The 20767-nt window shown below is 41.7% G+C and overlaps 1 protein-coding gene across 8 annotated transcripts in view; it reads left to right on the top strand.

The window, feature by feature from the left end:
* The window catches only part of SEMA6B (semaphorin 6B), a 974413-nt gene that overhangs the window by 384649 nt on the left and 568997 nt on the right, over positions 1-20767 (top strand). For all 8 annotated transcript variants that reach the window (XM_056572065.1, XM_056572058.1, XM_056572042.1 and 5 more), the window contains one exon: positions 8470-8589. In XM_056572065.1, the coding sequence (XP_056428040.1) occupies positions 8470-8589 (120 nt within the window). The remainder of the gene's footprint in view (positions 1-8469; positions 8590-20767) is intronic.

Below are 20767 nucleotides of genomic sequence, written 5' to 3'. Positions count from 1 at the left end.
AAATATAAAATCCCATCCCTTCCCCAATATCGCGCCACACCCTTACCCTTTAATTCCCTGGTTGAACTTGATGGACATATGTCTTTTTTCGACCGTACTAACTATGTAACTATGAATCGGGGGTTTAACCCCTTAAGGACCGGGGGGTTTTCCGTTTTTGCATTTTCGTTTTTTGCTCCTTGCCTTTACAAAATCATAACTCTTGATGGCTTATTTTTTGCGCCACCAATTCTACTTTGTAATGACGTCAGTCATTTTGCCCAAAAATCTATGGTGAAGCGGGGAAAAAAATCATTGTGCGACAAAATTGAAAAAAAAACGCTGTTTTGTAATTTTTGGGGGCTTCCGTTTCTACGTAGTACATTTATTGGTAAAAAGGACACCTGATATGTATTCTGTAGGTCCATACGATTAAAATGATACCCTACTTATATAGGTTTGATTTTGTCGGACTTCTGGAAAAAATCATAACTACATGCAGGAAAATTAATACGTTTAAAATTGTCATCTTCTGACCCCTATAACTTTTTTATTTTTCCGTGTATGGGGCGGTATGAGGGCTCATTTTTTGCGCCGTGATCTGAAGTTTTTAACGGTACCATTGTTGCATTGATAGGACTTATTGATCATTTTTTATTCATTTTTAAATGATATAAAAAGTGACCAAAAATGCACTATTTTGGACTTTGGAATTTTTTTGCGCGCACGCCATTGACCGAGCGGTTTAATTAATGATATATTTTTATAATTCGGACATTTCCGCACGCGGTGATACCATATATGTTTATTTTTATTTTTATTTACACTGTGGTTTTTTTTTTTATTGGAAAAGGGGGGTGATGCAAACTTTTAATAGGGGAGGAGTTAAATGATCTTTATTCACTTTTTTTTTTCACTTTTTTTTGCAGTGTTATAGGTCCCATAGGGACCTATAACACTGCACACACTGATCTTCTATGTTGATCACTGGTTTCTCATAAGAAACCAGTGATCAACGATTCTGCCGCATGACTGCTCATGCCTGGATCTCAGGCACTGAGCAGTCATTCGGCGATCGGACAGCGAGGAGGCAGGTAGGGGCCCTCCCGTTGTCCTGTCAGCTGTTCAGGATGCCGCGATTAGCCGCGGCTATCCCGAACAGCCCGACTGAGCTAGTCGGGAACTTTCACTTTCACTTTTAGCCGCGCGGCTCAGCTTTGAGCGCGCGGCTAAAGGGTTAATAGCGCGCGGCGCCGCGATCGGCGCTGCGCGCTATTAGAGGCGGGTCCCGGCTTCACTATGACGCCGGGCCCGCCGTGATATGACGCGGGGTTACTGTGTAACCCCGCGTTATATCAGAAGAGCAGGACCAAGGACGTACCGGTACGTCCTTGGTCCTTAAGGGGTTAATATAGTAAATAGCTGATGTATGAACAGAAGTGTCGTCCTTTATATCAAATCGATAACCTGTTATATCAGGAAATATACTGTGAGTCCTATAATGTCTTTACTGCAAAGAAATGATGCATGTGGGACAGTTTAGAAGAGAAGCAGAGTTGGTAGTATAGTCCAATGGTGTAGAATATCAGGAATGAGCCCTTTTTCACCTTAAGGACTGAGCCCTTTTTTGCAATTCTGACCACTGTCCCTTTAAACATTAATAACTCTGGAATGCTTTTACTTATCATTCTGATTCTGAGATTGTTTTTTCGTGACATATTCTACTTTACTTTAACATAGTGGTAAAATTTAGTGGTAACTTGCATCCTTTCTTGGTGAACAATCCCCAAATTTGATGAAAAAAATGAAAAGGTTGCATTTTTCTAACTTTGAAGCTCTCTGCTTGTAATGAAAATGGATATTCAAAATAATTTTTTTGGGTTCACATATACAATATGTCTACTTTATGTTTGCATCATAAAATTGACGTGTTTTTACTTTTGGAAGATACCAGAGGGCTTCAAAGTTCAGCAGCAATTTTCCAATTTTTCACAAAATTTTCAAACTCGGTATTTTTCAGGGACCAGTTCAGTTTTGAAGTGGATTTGAAGGGTCTTTATATTAGAAATACCCCATAAATTACCCCATTATAAAAACTACCACCCCCAAAGTATTCAAAATGACATTCAGTCAGTGTTTTAACCCTTTAGGTGTTTCACAGGAATAGCAGCAAAGTGAAGGAGAAAATTCAAAATCTTCATTTTTTTTATACTCGCATGTTCTTGTAGACCCAATTTTTGAATTTTTGCAAGGGGTAAAAGGAGAAAATGTTTACTTGTATTTGTAGACCAATTTCTCTTGAGTAAGCACATACCTCATATGTCTATGTAAATTGTTCGGCGGGTGCAGTAGAGGGCTCAGAAGGGAACGAGCGACAAGGGGATTTTGGAGAGAACATTTTTCTGAAATGGTTTTTGGGGGGCAGGTCACCTTTAGGAAGCCCCTAGGGTGTCAAACAGGTGTTTCATTACTTATGCAAATGTTTAAAAAAATGTTTTTACCTAAAATGCTTGTTTTCCCAAAAATTTTACTTTTTTAAAAAGGGTAATAGCAGAAAATACCCCCCAAAATTTGAAGCCCAATTTCTCCCGATTCAGAAAACACCCCATATGGGGTTTGAAAAGTGCTCTGCTGGCGCACTACAGGTCTCAAAAGAGGAGTAGTCACATTTAGCTTTTTGGAAGCAAATTTTGCTCTGGGGGCATGCCGCATTTAGGAGCCCCTATGATGACAGGACAGCAAAAAAAAAAAACCATGTGGCTTACATTTTGGAAACTAGACCCCTTGGGGAACGTAACAAGGGGTAAAGTGAACCTTAATACCCCACAGGGGTTTCACGACTTTTGCATATGTAAAAATATATATATATATATTTTACCTAAAATGCTTGGTTTCTCAAAAATTTTACATTTTTACAAAGGGTTAAAGCAGAAAATACCCCACAAAATTTGAAGCCCAATTTCTCCCGATTCAGAAAACACCCCATATGGGGGTGAAAAGTGCTCTGCTGGCGCACTACAGGTCTCAGAAGAGAAGGAGTCACATTTGGCTTTTTGGAAATAAATTTTGCTCTGGGGGCATGCCGCATTTAGGAAGCCCCTATGGTGCCAGGAAAGCAAAAAAAAAAAAAAAAAAAAACACATGACATCACATTTTGGAAACTAGATCCCTTGGGGAACATAGCAAGGGGTAAAGTGAACCTTAATACCCCAAAGGGGTTTCACGACTTTTACATATGTAAAAAAAAATATATATTTTTTACCTAAAATGCTTGGTTTCTCAAAAAGTTTACTTTTTTACAAAGGGTTAAAGCAGAAAATACCCCCCCAAAATTTGAAGCCCAATTTCTCCCGATTCAGAAAACACCCCATATGGGGGTGAAAAAGTGCTCTGCTGGCGCACTACAGGTCTCAGAAGAGAAGTAGTCACATTTGGCGTTTTGGAAGCAAATTTTCCTCTGGGGGCATGCCGCATTTAGGAAGCCCCTATGGTGCCAGGACAGCAAAAAAAAAAAACCACATGGCATACCATTTTGAAAACTAGACCCCTTGGGGAACGTAACAAGGGGTAAAGTGAACCTTAATACCCCACAGGGGTTTCACGACTTTTGCATATGTAAAAAAATAAATAAATAAATAAAAAGAATTTACATAAAATGCTTGGTTTCCCAAAAATTTTACATTTTTACAAAGGGTTGAAGCAGAAAATACCCCCCAAAATTTGAAGCCCAATTTCTCCCGATTCAGAAAACACCCCATATGGGGGTGAAAAGTGCTCTGCTGGTGCACTACTGGTCTCAGAAGAGTCACATTTTGGAAGCAAATTTTGCTCTGGGGGCATGCCGCATTTAGGAAGCCCCTATGGTGCCAGGACAGCAAAAAAAAAAAAAACCACATGGCATACCATTTTGGAAACTAGACCCCTTGGGGAACGTAACAAGGGGTAAAGTGAACCTTAATACCCCACAGGGGTTTCACGACTTTTGCATATGTAAAAAAATAAATAAATAAATAAAAATAATTTACATAAAATGCTTGGTTTCCCAAAAATTTTACATTTTTACAAAGGGTTGAAGCAGAAAATACCCCCCAAAATTTGAAGCCCAATTTCTCCCGATTCAGAAAACACCCCATATGGGGGTGAAAAGTGCTCTGCTGGCGCACTACAGGTCTCAGAAGAGTCACATTTTGGAAGCAAATTTTGCTCTGGGGGCATGCCGCATTTAGGAAGCCCCTATGGTGCCAGGACAGCAAAAAAAAAAAAAAAAAAAACACATGGCATACCATTTTGGAAACTAGACCCCTCGGGGAACGTAACAGTGTTACAGTGAGTACTTACACCTCACAAAATTTAATTTTTTTGCACTATATTGATAGTGTTACCCCAAATGTTTCATTCTCACATTGGGTAAAAGGACAAAAGGCCCCCAAAATTTGTAGAACAATTTTGTCTAAGAAAAAAAATACCCCATATGTGGATGTAAATTGCTCTGTGGATGCACTGCAATGCTCAGAATAGAAGGAGTGAAAATTTTGTTGAAATTGAAGTCGGGGGTCATGTGCATTTATAAAGCCCCCAAAAGGAAAAATAAACCCACATGTGACACCATTTTAGAAACTACACCCCTCAATGAATGTAACAAGGGGTACAGTGGGAAATAACACCTCACAGGTTTTTTGAAAAGTGGGCCATAAATTGAAAAATTAGATTTTTTTTTTTACAGTAAAATGCTGGGGTTACCCAATTTTTACATTTTCACAAGGGGTAATATGAGGAATAGGATTACAAATTTTGGAGGGCTTTTTCCCCCTGACTATGAAAATACATCCACATATGGAGTAACGTGCTGGGCGGGCGCACAACAAGGCTCAGAAGTCATAGAAGTCAGTTTGTACTTGTGGCCTATGGCATATCAGTAGCTGACGGTTACATACATTCCGAGGAAAATACAAAAATGAAACACCCACATGTGACACTATTACAGAAAGTACCCACCCTGGGGAATGGGTATGGGGGTAAAGAGGACATTTTGAACGCACAGGTGTTTCCTAAATTTATTTTCCAGGAATGGATGAAGGGTAGCTTTGCAAAATTGCAATTTTCAACCTATGCTCTGCTTCATTTTTCTGGGAACAACTAACATGTGACTTCAAATTGTCGCCTGGAAATACGACAGAGCTCATGAGCGAGAACTCTTCGCATCTGAGGCGGATGTTTGTTACGGACCTAACAGTTACATACATTCAGAGGAAAATACAAGAAAGGAACACCCACATGTGAGAATATTACAAACAGTACACCCGCTAGGGAAGGTGTATAGGGTGAAGTGGTTAGGGTTTCCCTTCATTTATTTTCCAGGAATGGATGAAGAGTACTATGGGGGGGAAAGAAAATTGCAATTTTAGTACTGATATGCCAATTATTTTCCCAAAATGATGACCCAGAGTATAGCCAAAAGTAAAAATGATGCCCGCCCCAAACCTTATACTCTGAATCATCATTCTGGGAAGGGGATGTGTGGGGCCGTCCCTATTCTGTTACCTCAAATGCGCAACCCGCTCTGGTGGAGAGAGAGAGCGTTGCGCATTTGAGGCAACTGCAAACCTCCAATGCTGTTGACTCTGTGTCCCATGACCCATTTTTTAGAGGGAAGAAAAAAAAAAGATATTGGGGGTATTGTGAAAAAGGTTTAGTTTTTTTGTTTTTTTTGGGGGGTGGGGTTGGTATAAAATTTGGAAGACAATGTACTCTGGACTGGTAGTCGAATTTTGGGGAATGAAAATTAGGGCAAAGGATGGAAAATTTAGTACTCCATGGAAGTGTGATACTCCCTGAAGCAGCCTATGCAGAGGCCCGGATTATCTGGGCAAGTGTCGCATTGAGTGGTGGTGTCCTTTATTGGTGCACCTTTTCCAATAAAGACATCTCTTATCAAGTCACCAAAGCCTGCGCCCGTACGATGTCCCATTTTTCCTGAGACTCATCTGCTGTCTACATTTCTTTTTTTTAAAAAGGCTGGCGGCAGACCGCAGCGACCCAGCAGGGCCGGGGTCACGCAGCTAAAGGTGCTACGGACCCACGGACACCCACTGAGGTACGCCGAAAAAAAAATGTAAAAAACGTTTTTTTTTTGTTTTTTTTAACCCTAACCTGTCACTACCTAAATCTAAAGCTAACCCTGAGGGATTTCTGTGCCAAGGGGCACTTTTTTTACAGTGAGGGGATGGTGGCAGCACGGGGCTCCGTCCTGCTCGCCAGATCTCTGTGGAATGGCGGGCAGAACGGAGCAACATGCTCCTAGCACCCACCATCCCCTCCTATTACACTGTGATTGGTGTGGCCACTTTGGCCACCCAATCACAACTGTACTGAGGGGGGTGGCCACAATGCCAGCCCCCAGTACAGCATGGTGGTGTATATTACACCACCATTCATCATCTTTATCCAGATCACACGTGACCCTGATGACCCGGAACCGCTGCAGAACGCCGGTTAATACTTAACGTCGTCCTGCAGCGATCGCCGGTATAGGAGGTGCTCCGGACCTCCTCCGGCACACTGCCGGGATGTCTGATGAATTAAATCAGCAGACATCCGCCTCCGATCCCTGCCTGGCGAGCGGCGGGGAACGGAATCGCAGCACATCGCTCGTCTGAATTGATGAGCGATGTGCTGCGATCGTGGACATGGGGGGCCATATGCCGAGATGCCTGCTGAACGATTTCAGCAGGCATCCAGCTCCGGTCCCCAACCGGCTAGCGGTGGGGAACGGATTTCCCACGGGCGTATGGATACGCCCTGCGTCCTTAAGGACTCGGAATGCAGGGCGTATCCATACGCCCTGCGTCCTGAAGAGGTTAAAGCTCCACAGTAACTATGATGACAGCGTTTATTATGCTTAATCAAGTGAAATGTATTAGTGCACAGTCAGACATAGACACAACAGACAATATACTAAATATCTCTAAGAATAGCTAAGGATCCCTATCCACAACAAGCGGTATAGGTATCATCCATCCATCCATCATATATACATCCATCATAAATATATACATACACACATCCTTCATACATACATACACACATCCATCATACAAACATAGATACATACGTACACACATCCACCACATCCTCTCACCGTCCTGGAGATCAGCCCTGCAGCTTACCACTTACTAGGTGCCTTGGATGCAACGGGTTCCAAGGCAGAGGATATTATGGGTCTGGTGACTGTAGAGGATGTAGTGCATGCAGAGGCTGCAGCTTTTTCTCAGGTACCATGCCGGGATGTAACGGTGGTCAGAGTCAGGGACACTTCCGGTGCTCGGAGCAAGTCTGCTACCAGCAGCCCCTCTGCTCTTAAAGGGCCAGTGTCCCAGCCCATCTAACTGGGCTATCGGACCAAGGGAAAGGGGGGTGGGGGGTGTATGGTTGCTCAAAGTGGCCTGAGCCTGCCCTGTTTCTTTTGTTCTTTTTTTTAAAGGGGCCCAGCCTGGCAATAAAAGCAAATAAAAGTGTGCTGACAGCAATGGCCTCCCCCTCAAGCCCAGGCCCACAGGCAATGCTCGAGGGTCCGACCTGTCATTGCATAATATGGTGGCAGGGGGTTCCTGCGGGCATTGTGCATCGCTCCATTGTGCTGCTTGTAGGTGCCTCGTCTCATACAGGAAGCAGGGGGCAAGTAGCCATGAACCTTTTTATTGTGAGAGGGCCCTACAGGCAGCTGTGACCCATATAGCTACACCAATGTGGAAAATCCATCCATTTCTGGGCGGACATTTCAAAGACAGAATAGGCCAGCGTTAGGATCACTTGGATATGCACCATCTCCATAGATGGCAATGCATTTCCGTGCGGATTCCGCAGAAAGAATAGACAACACTGGAATCAGGATTTCTGCAGCAAAAAAAAAACTGCCACGGAAATTCCGCCATGTGCACAGTGCAGCAGAATCCCATTGAAATCAATGGGACTGTACTGCAGTGGAATGTCCATGCAGAATTATTTTTTTGCAGACATTCCATCAAGTAAATATGGCCTTAGAGCAGTTAAGCAGCAACCTCTAACTCTGTCCTCTAAGTTCTAATCAGCTTCCCCCACCCTCTCAGGTATGTGCCCACTGCCTATCGGTCTCCAATAGATGTTGGTTCATGATCCATCTGCAGATATTAGAGCGCAGCCATATGCAAGTTACCTGTTAATCTAATCTGGGCCAATTGGGAATTGTGGTTGAGAACATTGCAGAAGCTAATATAGGCTTAACACTTTTTCACACAATTTTCTATTGTTTGAATCAATGTCACAATTCATATCTTTGTTTACAACCTATCTGTCTTGAACAGTGACAGTTATAAATAAATGTGTGTCCTTGTTAATGTAATGATGATTTGAATGGTCAAAGAAAATGCAAGGAAATTAGATCTTTGCTCTCATTATTTATATTTAAACAATGAATATATATCATTACTTTGTTTTTGTTTTCTTTACAATTAGATGGAATGCTGTTCACTGGTACAGTAACAGATTTTCTTGCAATTGATGCTGTTGTTTATCGCAGTCTTGGTCATCTTCCAACCCTACGAAGTATTAAACACGACTCAAAATGGTTTAAGGGTAAGTAAGCCTTCTTGTTTATGTGTAATCTTTCTTTATTTTCACAAAATAAAACACAGTACAATGGTACTAAGCATATCAAAATGAAAATAAATGATGAAGAAGCCAGAGCAAACATTGCAGGCATAATGAGGAATAGCAATGATGCATGGCCACATAGCTGTGCCAAGTTTCAAGTTTCAATTTTAACATAGAACAGCAGGGATCACCAAAAGGTCTATTGAAGGTAAGCATCACCCATCCTAGTAAGACACTAAGCCATGTCAGAATACAAGTAGGACTTTGCATAAAATGGACAATACAAGACTAAGAAGGAATACTTATGCCGTAAGCAAGAGTCAAAGGTAGGTGAGATACAGCTTCCACCAATCCAAAGAAGACAGTGGGGGAGATTTATCAAACTGTGTAAGAGAAAAAATAAATTGATTTTCCAACAGCAGCCAATAACAGCTCAACGAATGAGCTCTGGTAAAGTGAAAGCTGAGTGTCATGTCTGGGCAGGGAAAGAGTGCAGCTCTATAATTGAAAACCCCAGCTGCTGTCCCTACCTACTTACGTACCTGCCCTAGGTGACGGGTCTGTAACCACGGTCATAGTCCCTCCCTAGACAAGTGATGGGAATCAATGTCAAAATAATAAACTACAATAGCACAGACACAGGTCAAGGTACAGTAGGGAGCAGACAGACTAACAGAAGCAAAACTAACACATATACAATAAGTCAATGTCTACTATCCACGTCAAAAACAGGAGTTGTCAAAGTACAAAAACGCTATTACCAGAGAGAAGTGAAGAAAAAAAAAACAAAAGTCACAGATACCAGGCAAACAAGAATAAACAGGGTAAATCCCTAGCTACAGGAGTTGGACTCTTTCACAGGCACTGAATGAGAGCAAACTGCCAGATTAAATAGGCAACCCAGCAGGTGCTATCATCAAAAGGTCAGCTGACCAGCCAGACAGCTGAGTATAACCTGGCAACAAAAAACAAACAAAGAACCTGTCAGAACCTTTTAACCCTATAGGTTCTGACACTGAGCTGTGATTGGTTGTTGTGGGGAAATCACTACACTTTTTCTTTCAAACAGTTTGATAAATCTGGGCCAGTGTGCGAGAGAAAAAAAAATAGGAAGAACAACAAAGAACCGAAGAAAGAAAGCGGGGGAAGAGAAAGGAGGGTTGGTAAGGATGGAGGAATAAACAAAAAAGGGGGGACATGACATAATAATAAGAAGTGAGCAAGATGGAAAAAAAACATCAATATTGTTCAGCTCCCCACCTGGAAAACACATAAAAAGGAAAAGGATCAAGTGAAATTCATAGGTCAGCCTACCATTCATCAAAAAAGGCCGCCAGTACCTGACTGCAGCCACCTAACAGCATTTGGTACACTAGGGAAAGGCAATGGGAAACAGGAGAAGATGACACCAAAGCATCAAAACCAGAGCTCTCTGTTGCACGGGACTCCTGAAGGCCACTGCAGCGAAAAAACTAAAGAAGTTGGTCAAATGCAAGCCAGGCCAGGGCTGGAAGTGTTCACTCCAGTGGCGTTGCTGGGGAGGGTGTGGGAGGTGCTTTCTGCACCCGATGACAACCCCTGGTGGAGTGAAACCCTGACTGCATTTTATTCCATTCTTGCATGATTCACGCAAAATTGCTGTAAAATCATGCGATTTTACGCAAATCAAGGCAAAATACAATAATATGAATTAAGGGCACAGAGCTCATAGATCAGCATAAATCTGTTTATGGTATCTTTAAGGGCCTTCCATGACCTGGGATGATATCATCAGGTCCCAGAAGCTACATAAGTGCACAGAGAAGGAAGGGTTAAGAGAGGAAGTATGGGGGTTGGGAAAGAGATCAATGTATCCACATACAGGGGAGGTCATATGGAGCTGTATAAAGGGAGATAAGGAGCAGTATATGTCAGATAGGGAGCTGCATATAGGGGGTATAGGCAGTGTGGAGAGTGGGGACCTTTTGCATTGTCTGTATCCCGAAATTAACCTCTTAACAACACATGTTGGCCGCTTTTTCTCCTCGCCTTTTAAAAGCCATTATTCTTTCATTTTTTTTCCATTCATAGACTCATATGAGACTTGTTTTTTGCACGACCAATTAATTGTACTTTGTAATGACACCTTTCATTTTACCATAAAGTCTATGAAGCAACCAAAAACAATATTATTTGTAAGGCGAAAGAAAAACTAAATCTTGCAAATTATTTTTTTTTGCGCAGTGCACTTTACAGTAAAACTGACGTTCTCTATGTTCTGTGGGTCAATACAATAATATATACATGCCTTACTAATATTATACTACTGAAAAAAAGAAAATAAAGGGTGACGCTATCCTGGTCAATGTGTTTACCATAATTGCACTTTTGTGGTCAGTATGGCATAATAATTGTGATTATTTAATTATTTATATCTCATTGTATCTAGTCGGTGCCTTAGGTTTTCAGCACTTTAGTTACAGCATTTGCTGTGTGGTGTATGAGATAGGGTTTTTTTTTCCCACTGCATTGCTTATTATATGAATAGTAATTGATTGTGTCTTCCTGTTATCATTTAGTCAGTTATTTACTGACAATGCAGGTTCCGGATATGTTGTCTTTGATGTATGTATTCCTCGTTTTTTAACATTTTAATTTTAATTGATGAAATAAACATATTTTATTAACATTTTTGAAGTGATTCAATTTTTTTTCTATTGGTGTTTGTATACTTACCATACTTATTTATAGGGAGCTACTATAGCATTATTGAAGTAATTAGATATACAAAAATTGGTCTATATAACCTTTTCCCTGCTTTGGTGTGTTCTTTTGGTATATTAATAAAAAAATAAAAGTCAAACTTTTTAGACAAAATCAGTATGTCTAAACGCAGGGGTCTCAAACTCCCGGCCCGGCTGACGAGGCTGAAGCTGGTTTCTTATTCACTGAAGTTGATTTCTTATTCGAGCATTTTCTTATAGATGACTATGACTAATAAACCTTTTCTCCTCTTAATTCTGCGCAGTAAAAAAAAAAAATTATAATTAAAATGGATGGAAAAATATGCGTTTTGAATAAGTAAATGATGAATTTAAGGGGTTAAAGGGGTACTCCGGTGAAAACCTTTTTTCTTTTAAATCAACTGGTGGCAGAAAGTTAAACATATTTGTAAATTGCTTCTATTAAAAAATCTTAATCCTTCCTGTACTTATTAGCGGCTGAATACTACAGAGGAAATTCTTTTCTTTTTGGAATGCTCTCTGATGACATCACGAACACACTGCTCTCTGCTGACGTTGTTATTATAATAATAAGTCGTCTTTATTTATTGTTGTCCTTAGTGGGATTTGAACCCAAGTCCCCAGCACTGCAAGGCATCAGTGTTAACCACTAAGCCACCATGCTGCCCTTAGCATACATCTGCTATGCATCTGCTATGCATGGTTGCTAAAATGGACAGAGATGTCAGCAGAGAGCACTGTGCTCGTGATGTCATCAGTGTTCCAAAAAGAAATGAATTTCCTCTTTAGTATTCAGCAGCTAATAAGTACTGGAAGGATTAAGATTTTTTAATAGAAGTAATTTACAAATATGTTTAACTTTCTGCCACCAGTTGATTTAAAAGAAAAAAGGTTTTCACCGAAGTACCCCTTTAAACGTGGTTGGGCCACTGACCTAAGTGCTGAAATATGAAGAGTAAGGTTCGCTCCATAATACCCAACTGTATCCAGCCTAGCCCAAACAGTGGATCGGAAAGAAAACAGATGCTAATCTTGCCAACGTTATACATTTTCTGCATTTTGAATAAGTAACTGAGGAATTTAAGGGGTTAAACGCAGTTGGGCCACTGACCTAAGGGTTGAAATATAAAGAATAAGGGACCAGCCATAATATCCACCTGGATCCAGCCTGGCCCAAACAGTGGATTGGCAAGAAAACAGATGCCAATCTTGCCAACTTTATAAATTTTCTGCATTTTGAATGATTAACTGGTGATTTCAAGGGGTTAAACGCTGTAGGGCCACTGACCTAAGGGATAACAAATGAAGAGTAAGGGCCCCTCCATAATACCCAGTCGTATCCAGTATGGCCCAAAACAGTGGATTGGCATTAAAACAGGTGCCAACCTTGCCAACAATATACATTTTCAGTATTTTGAATAAGTGATGAATTTAAGGGGTTAAACGCCCTTGGGCCACTGAATTAAAGGTTAAAATGTAAAGAGTAAGGGCCCCTCCATAATACCCAAGTGTATCCAGCCTGGCCAAAACAGTGGATTGGCATTAAAACAGGAGCCAACATTGCCAACTATATACATGTTCTGCATTTTGAATAAATTAAATGCATTTCAGCCACTGACCTAAGGGTCAAAAAATAAAGAGTAAGGCCCCCTCCATAATGCACAGCCATATACAGCCAGGCCCAAACAGTGGATTGGCATTAAAACAGGTGCCAACCTTGCCAACTATATACGTTTTCTGCATTTTGAATAAGTTACTGAGGAATTTAAGGGGTTAAATGCCATTGGGCCACTTAATTAAGGATGGAAATATAAACAGTAAGGGCGCCTTCATAATACCCAAGTGTATCCAGTCTGGCCTAAACTGTGGATTGGCATTAAAATAGGTGCCAACCTTGCCAACTATGTACATTTTCAGTATTTTGAATAATTGAGGAATTTAAGGGGCTAAACGCCATTGGGCCACTGAATTAAGGGTGGAAATGTAAAGCGTAAGGGCCCCTCCATAATACTCATTTGTATCCATTCTTGCCTTAATAGTGGATTGGCATTACAACAGGTGCCAACCTTGCCAACTTTATACATTTTCTGGATTTTGAATAACTGGTGATTTCAAGGGGTTAAACGCTGTTGGGCAACTGACCTAAGGGTTGAAAAATAAAGAGTAAGTGCCCCTCCATAATACCAAACTGTATCAAGCCTGGCCCACACAGTGGATTGGCATTAATATAGGTGCCAACCTTGCCCTCTATTTATATTTTCAGTTTTTGAATAAGTGAGGAATTTAAGGGGTTAAACACCATTGGGCCACTGAATTTAGGGTCGAAATTTAGAGAGTAAGGCCACCTCCATAATACCCAGCTGTATCCAGCCTGGCCCAAACAGTTGATTGGCATTAAAACAGGTGCCAACGTTGCCAACTATATACATTTTCTACATTTTTAATAAGTAACTGAGGAATTTAAGAGGTTAAACGCCATTGGGCCACTGAATTAAGGGTGGAAATATAAACAGTAAGGGCCCCTCCATAATAACCAAGTGTTTCCAGCCTTGCCTAAACAGTGGATTGGCATTAAAATAGGTGCCAACCTTGCCAACTATATACATTTTCTGTATTTTGAATAAGTAACTGGTGATTTCAAGGGGTTAAACGCCATTGGGCCACTGAATTAAGGGTGGAAATATAAAGAGAAAGGTCCACTCCATAATACCCAACTTTATCCAGCCTGGCCCAAACAGTGGATTGACATTAAAATAGGTGCCAACCTTGCCAACTATGTACATTTTCAGTCTTTTGAATAATAATTTAAGAGGTTAAACGCTTTGCGCCACTGAATTAAGGGTGGAAATGTAAAGAGTAAGGGCCCCTCCATAATACCCAAGTGTATCCAGCCTGACCCAAACAGTGGATTGGCAAGAAAACAGGTGCCAACCTTGCCAGCAATGTCCATTTTCTGCATTTTGAATAAGTAACTGGTGATTTCAAGGGGTTAACGCTATAAGGCCACTAAATTAAGGGTGGAAATGTAAAGAGTAAGGCACCCTGCATAATATCCAACTGTATCCAGCCTGGGCCAAATAGTGGATTGGCAGTAAAACAAGTGCCAACCTTGCCAACTATATATATTTTCTATATTTTGACTATTTGGTGATTTCAAGGGGTTAAACGCTGTTGGGCCACTGACATAAGGGTGGAATTAGAAGGAATAAGGGCCCCTCCAACTGTAGCCATCCTGGCCCATGCTGTGGGTTAGCATGAAAAAAGGTGCCAACCTTGCCAGCCGTATACATTTTCTACAATTTGAATAAGTAATTGAGGAATTTAAGGGGTTAAATGCTGTTGGGCCATTGAATTAAGGGTGGAAATGGAAAGAGTAAGGGCCCCTCCATAAAACCCAATTGTATCCAGTCTGGCCCAAACTGTGGATTGGCAGGAAAACAGGTGCCAAGTTTGCCAACTATATACATTTACAGTATTTGAATAGGTAACTGAGGAATTTAAGGGGTTAAACGCTGTTGGGCCACTTACTTAAGGGTGGAAATAGAAAGAGTAAAGGCCCCTCCATAAAACCCAATTGTATTCAGCCTGGCCCAAACTGTGGTTTGGCAATAAAACTGGTGCCAATCTTGCCAACTATATACAATTTCTACATTTTGAATAAGTAACTAGTGATTTCAAGGGGTTAAACGCTGTTAAGCCACTGACCTAAGGGTTGAAAAATAAATAGTAAAGGCCCCTCCATAATACCCAACTGTATCCAGCCTGGCTCAAACTGTGGAATGGGAAGAAAACAGGTGCCAACCTTGTCAACTATTTACATTTTGAATAAGTAACTGGTGAATTTAAGGGGTTAAACGTGGTTGGGCCACTGACCTAAGGGTTGAAAAATAAAGAGTGAGGCCCCCTCACATAATATCCAGCCAACTCCTGCCTGGCCCAAACAGTGAATTTGCATTAAAACAGGTGCCAACCTTGCCAACTATATACATTTTCTACATATCGAATAAGTCACTGAGGAATTTAAGGGGTTAAACACCATTGGGCCACTGAATTAGGGGTGGAAATATAAACCGTAAGGGCCCCTCCATAATAACCAAGGGTATCCAGCCTGGCCTAAACAGTGAATTGGCATTAAAATAGGTGCCAACCTCGCCAACTATGTACATTTTCAGTATTTTGAATAAGTGAGGAATTTAAGGGGTTAAACACCATTGGGCCACTGAATTAAGGGTGGAAATATAAACAGTAAGGGCCCCTTCATAATACCCAAGTGTATCCAGCCTGGCCCAAACAGTGGATTGGCATTATAACAGCGCGGCGGTGGTATTGCCCGGCCCCTGAAGCCATTTTGTATCGTTACAAAATATCGCCTGTTGTCACCCTCTAAGAGTGACCTTGGTTATTCCTTTGGAAAGGAGAAAAATCTCCATGAGGGTCAAGAACTACAAGAGGGAAATTTATCAAGGGATTTTTATTTTTATTTTTTTTTTGCTTACAGAAGTCACTCGTGCGTCTAAGCAATTGTTTGTGTGACTTTTGTGGGTAAGCATAAAGTATCAATCTGCCCTTCCTTAGCAATTTTCGGTTTTCACTTTGCTGTGGTGGGGAATTTATCAAGTGCGAAAGTCGCACTTAAGCAAAAAAAAAATAAAAAAGTCGTAAAACCCCTTTAAAAAGTCGTAAATGTAAGCAAGGACAGACCTAGCTTAAAAAAACTGCTTTTGACAGGATTTTTAAAAGCCACTCAAAAAGTCGCAGGACATGCTGGGAGTTGTAGTTGTGCTCCTTGGGTAGATGATGTGCAGGCGGGTGACAAGCTTGTCACCCGCCTCCACATATCCCGCCATGCCCTTACTGTAAGGCGTTGTAGTTGTGCTGCACAGGCGGGAGATGTGCAGACAGGTGACGATTAATGTACTTACCAATTTTCTGTAGGGTTTTTTTTTCTTCTCATTGCAGATCTGTGTATTCTGTGGACTACTTCAGATTTGGTGGACTACATTGATGACCAGCATGTTTTTTTTTTTTTGTTAATGTTAATAAAATGGTTAATGAGAGCTTGTGGGGGAGTGGTTTTTTGGAATAGAAATTTTTAAATATGTTTTTTTTTTATTCCTTTACGGGCTTAGTAGTGGAAGCTGTCTTATAGACGGAGTCCATTAGTAAGCCAGGGCTTAGCATTAGCCACAAAAACTATCCCCCAATTATTACCCCTGTACCCACTGCCACAGGGGTGCCGGGAAGAGCCGGTACTAACAGGCCTGAAGCATCAAAAAATGGCGCTCCTGGTAACCGGCTGGCATTATTTAGGTTGGGGAGGGCCAGTAACAATAGTCCTCGCCCACCCTGGTAACGTCAGGCTGTTGCTGCTTGGTTGGTATCTGGCTGAGAATAAAAACATGGGAAACCCTATGCGTTTTATTTATGTATTTATTTTTATTAAAAAGAAACACATGAGGTTCCCTGTATTTTAATTCTCAGCCAGATCCCAACCAAGCAGCAACAGCCTGACATTACCAGGGTGGGCGAGGACCAATGTTACTGGCCCTTCCCAACCTAAATAATGCCAGCCTTTTACCGCCTAGGCCCAGGAGCACCATTTTTTGACATTCCGGGTCTGTTGGTACCGGCTCTTCCCGGCACCCCTGTGGCAGTGGGTACCGGGGTAATAATTGGGGGTTCGATTTTGTGGCTAACTCTAAGGCCTAACATTGGTCTCTCTGTTGTGTGCTCAATGATTCATAAAGCATGTAACTACATGCCACTATTAAGTGAATTGCGGCTGCAGTCCACAAATTTTGGTGTGAGAGACCTAACTGTTGTTATTTTAAAACTCTAAACACATCGGCCCCCCGATGTTTCACCACCAACAGGTGGCTTTCTCAAGGGTTTTAGGGCAAATGGCGTGTGAAGGAGCAGAGTGTGGGGTTTTATAACCTCCCCTGTATGATGTCACCAAACAGGATATCGCCATAATATTTATGCATTGGTGGATAGGAGATTGATGCAACCATGAGCCAATCCCTTGCATTTTTTGTTGTGACGTTCAAGGTATCCCAGCATGCATTAGTATTGCGTTATTTTGATTGACAGATTTTCGGCCAATCTGTTCACTTACTTAAGCTGACCGATACAAGGATTCATTACCTGGAATTTCTGCTTCTGCGCCAGGCATCCTGCGCAGACTAATAGGAAAAGTTCCGTGCGCCATACATTTGCTCCTATTGGTCGGAAGGTCCCATCTGTGCAGAAGAGGCTGCTCAAGCTGATAGATAGATTTGTCTCCTGCGCAGTGTGATCTGCGCAAACTAATAGATTGATGTGCGTGGATAACCTGCGCTCGGTACACAACCTCTTATATGTTACAAACTAAACCCTGGGATATCTGACGATGCATTTGCCTCACAACAAACCTTGGCTCATATTATTAACAGGTAAGTATTATCAGCCTCTTCTGTGCAGATGGGACCTTTCGACCAATAGGAGGAGAGGACTTGCCAGCGAATAGAAAGCGGCCGCGTCACCGGACTAGCCGACCAATGGGCGCTCATGTAAACAAAGGACATGTGCGCAGGCGCTGTCAGCAAATGTATGGCGCTCGGAACTTTTCCTATTAGTCTGCGCAGGATGCCTGGCGCAGAAGCAGAAATTCCAGGTAACGAATCCTTGTATCGGTCAGCTTAAGTAAGTGAACAGATTGGCCGAAAATCTGTCAATCAAAATAACGCAATACTAATGCATGCTGGGATACCTTGAACGTGACAACAAAAAATGCAAGGGATTGGCTCATGGTTGCATCAATCTCCTATCCACCAATGCATAAATATTATGGCGATATCCTGTTTGGTGACATCATACAGGGGAGGTTATAAAACCCCACACTCTGCTCCTTCACACGCCATTTGCCCTAAAACCCTTGAGAAAGCCACCTGTTGGTGGTGAAACATCGGGGGGCCGATGTGTTTAGAGTTTTAAAATAACAACAGTTAGGTCTCTCACACCAAAATTTGTGGACTGCAGCCGCAATTCACTTAATAGTGCCATGTAGTTACATGCTTTATGAATCATTGAGCACACAACAGAGAGACCAATGTTAGGCCTTAGAGTTAGCCACAAAATCGAACCCCCAATTATTACCCCGGTACCCACTGCCACAGGGGTGCCGGGAAGAGCCGGTACCAACAGACCCGGAATGTCAAAAAATGGTGCTCCTGGGCCTAGGCGGTAAAAGGCTGGCATTATTTAGGTTGGGAAGGGCCAGTAACATTGGTCCTCGCCCACCCTGGTAATGTCAGGCTGTTGCTGCTTGGTTGGGATCTGGCTGAGAATTAAAATACAGGGAACCTCATGTGTTTCTTTTTAATAAAAATAAATACATAAATAAAACGCATAGGGTTTCCCATGTTTTTATTCTCAGCCAGATACCAACCAAGCAGCAACAGCCTGACGTTACCAGGGTGGGCGAGGACTATTGTTACTGGCCCTCCCCAACCTAAATAATGCCAGCCGGTTACCCCACACTCTGCTCCTTCACACGCCATTTGCCCTAAAACCCTTGAGAAAGCCACCTGTTGGTGATGAAACATCGGGGGGCCGATGTGTTTAGAGTTTTAAAATAACAACAGTTAGGTCTCTCACACCAAAATTTGCGGACTGCAGCCGCAATTCACTTAATAGTGGCATGTAGTTACATGCTTTATGAATCATTGAGCATACAACAGAGAGACCAATGTTGGGTTTTTAATATTAGGCACAGTAATAAAAGTTATGTTTTACTTTCAATTAATTAGAGGATGGTAAATTTAGGGTACTAGTGACCACTCTTGTGGTCAGTTGTAAATAAAGTGTATACGAAATTACCCTCCATCCATAGGTCCTTTGTGCTAATAACTCTAAGGCCCGGCTTAGTAACATAAAAAAAAAAAAAAAAACGGTGGTCATCAATGTATTCCACCAAATCTGAAGTAGTCCACAGAATACACAGATCTGCAATGAGAAGAAAAAAAAAACATACAGGAAATAGGTGAGAACATTTACTGTCACCTGTCTGCACATCTCCCGCCTGTGCAGCACAGCTACAACTCCTTACAGTAAGGGCATGGCGGGATATGTGGAAGCAGGTGACAAGCCGGTTACCAGGAGCGCCATTTTTTGATGCTTCAGGCCTGTTAGTACCGGCTCTTCCCGGCACCCCTGTGGCAGTGGGTACAGGGGTAATAATTGGGGGATAGTTTTTGTGGCTAATGCTAAGCCCTGGCTTACTAATGGACTCCGTCTATAAGACAGCTTCCACTACTAAGCCCGTAAAGGAATTAAAAAAAAACATATTTAAAAATTTCTATTCCAAAAAACCACTCCCCCACAAGCTCTCATTTTATTAACATTAACAAAAAAAAAAAACATGCTGGTCATCAATGTAGTCCACCAAATCTGAAGCAGTCCACAGAATACACAGATCTGCAATGAGAAGAAAAAAAACCCTACAGAAAATTGGTAAGTACATTAATCGTCACCTGTCTGCACATCTCCCGCCTGTGCAGCACAACTACAACGCCTTACAGTAAGGGCATGGCGGGATATGTGGAGGCGGGTGACAAGCTTGTCACCCGCCTGCACATCATCTACCCAAGGAGCACAACTACAACTCCCAGCATGTCCTGCGACTTTTTGAGTGACTTTTAAAAATCCTGTCAAAAGCTGTTTTTTTAAGCTAGGTCTGACCTTGCTTACACTTACGACTTTTTAAAGGAGTTTTACGACTTTTTTTTTTGCTTAAGTGCGACTTACGCACTTGATAAATTCCCGACCACAGCAAAGTGAAAACTGAAAATTGCTAAGGAAGGGCAGATTGATACTTTATGCTTACCCACAAAAGTCACACAAACAATTGCTTAGACGCACAAGCTACTTCTGTAAGCAAAAAAGAAAAACCCTCAAAATCCCTTGATAAATTTCCCTCATGTAGTTCTTGACCCTCATGGAGATTTTTCTCCTTTCCAAAGGAATAACCAAGGTCGCTCTCAGAGGGTGACAACAGGCGATATTTTGTAACGATACAAAATGGCTTCAGGAGCCGGGCAATACCACCGCCGCGCTCATGTCTGAGTGGAATGGGAGGGGGGGGGGGGGGACTCTACAGTGTGGGCAGATTTGAGGACACTCAATGAAAATGTATCCTTGTGTAAAACCAAGATACCCTTCCACACCAAAAAATTATAGTACTTGTTTTTTGGCCACTATCTTTTTGGATATAACATAGGGGCAATTATTCTTCTTATTTCTTTCCTCACTTTAGTGACCAATGGCGTTTAATCCCTTAAAATCAACCGCTACTTATTCAAAATGTAGAAAATGTATATAGTTGGCAAGGTTGGCACCTGTTTTAATGCCAATCCACTGTTTAGGCCAGGTTTTTTTTTTTTTTTGCAAAAACACAA

The sequence above is a fragment of the Hyla sarda genome, chromosome 1, assembly GCF_029499605.1.
Source record: "Hyla sarda isolate aHylSar1 chromosome 1, aHylSar1.hap1, whole genome shotgun sequence".
In the NCBI taxonomy this organism is placed as follows: domain Eukaryota; kingdom Metazoa; phylum Chordata; class Amphibia; order Anura; family Hylidae; genus Hyla; species Hyla sarda.
The sequence above is the reverse complement of the archived record's forward strand: the minus strand, read 5'-3'. Positions and strand labels throughout refer to the sequence as shown.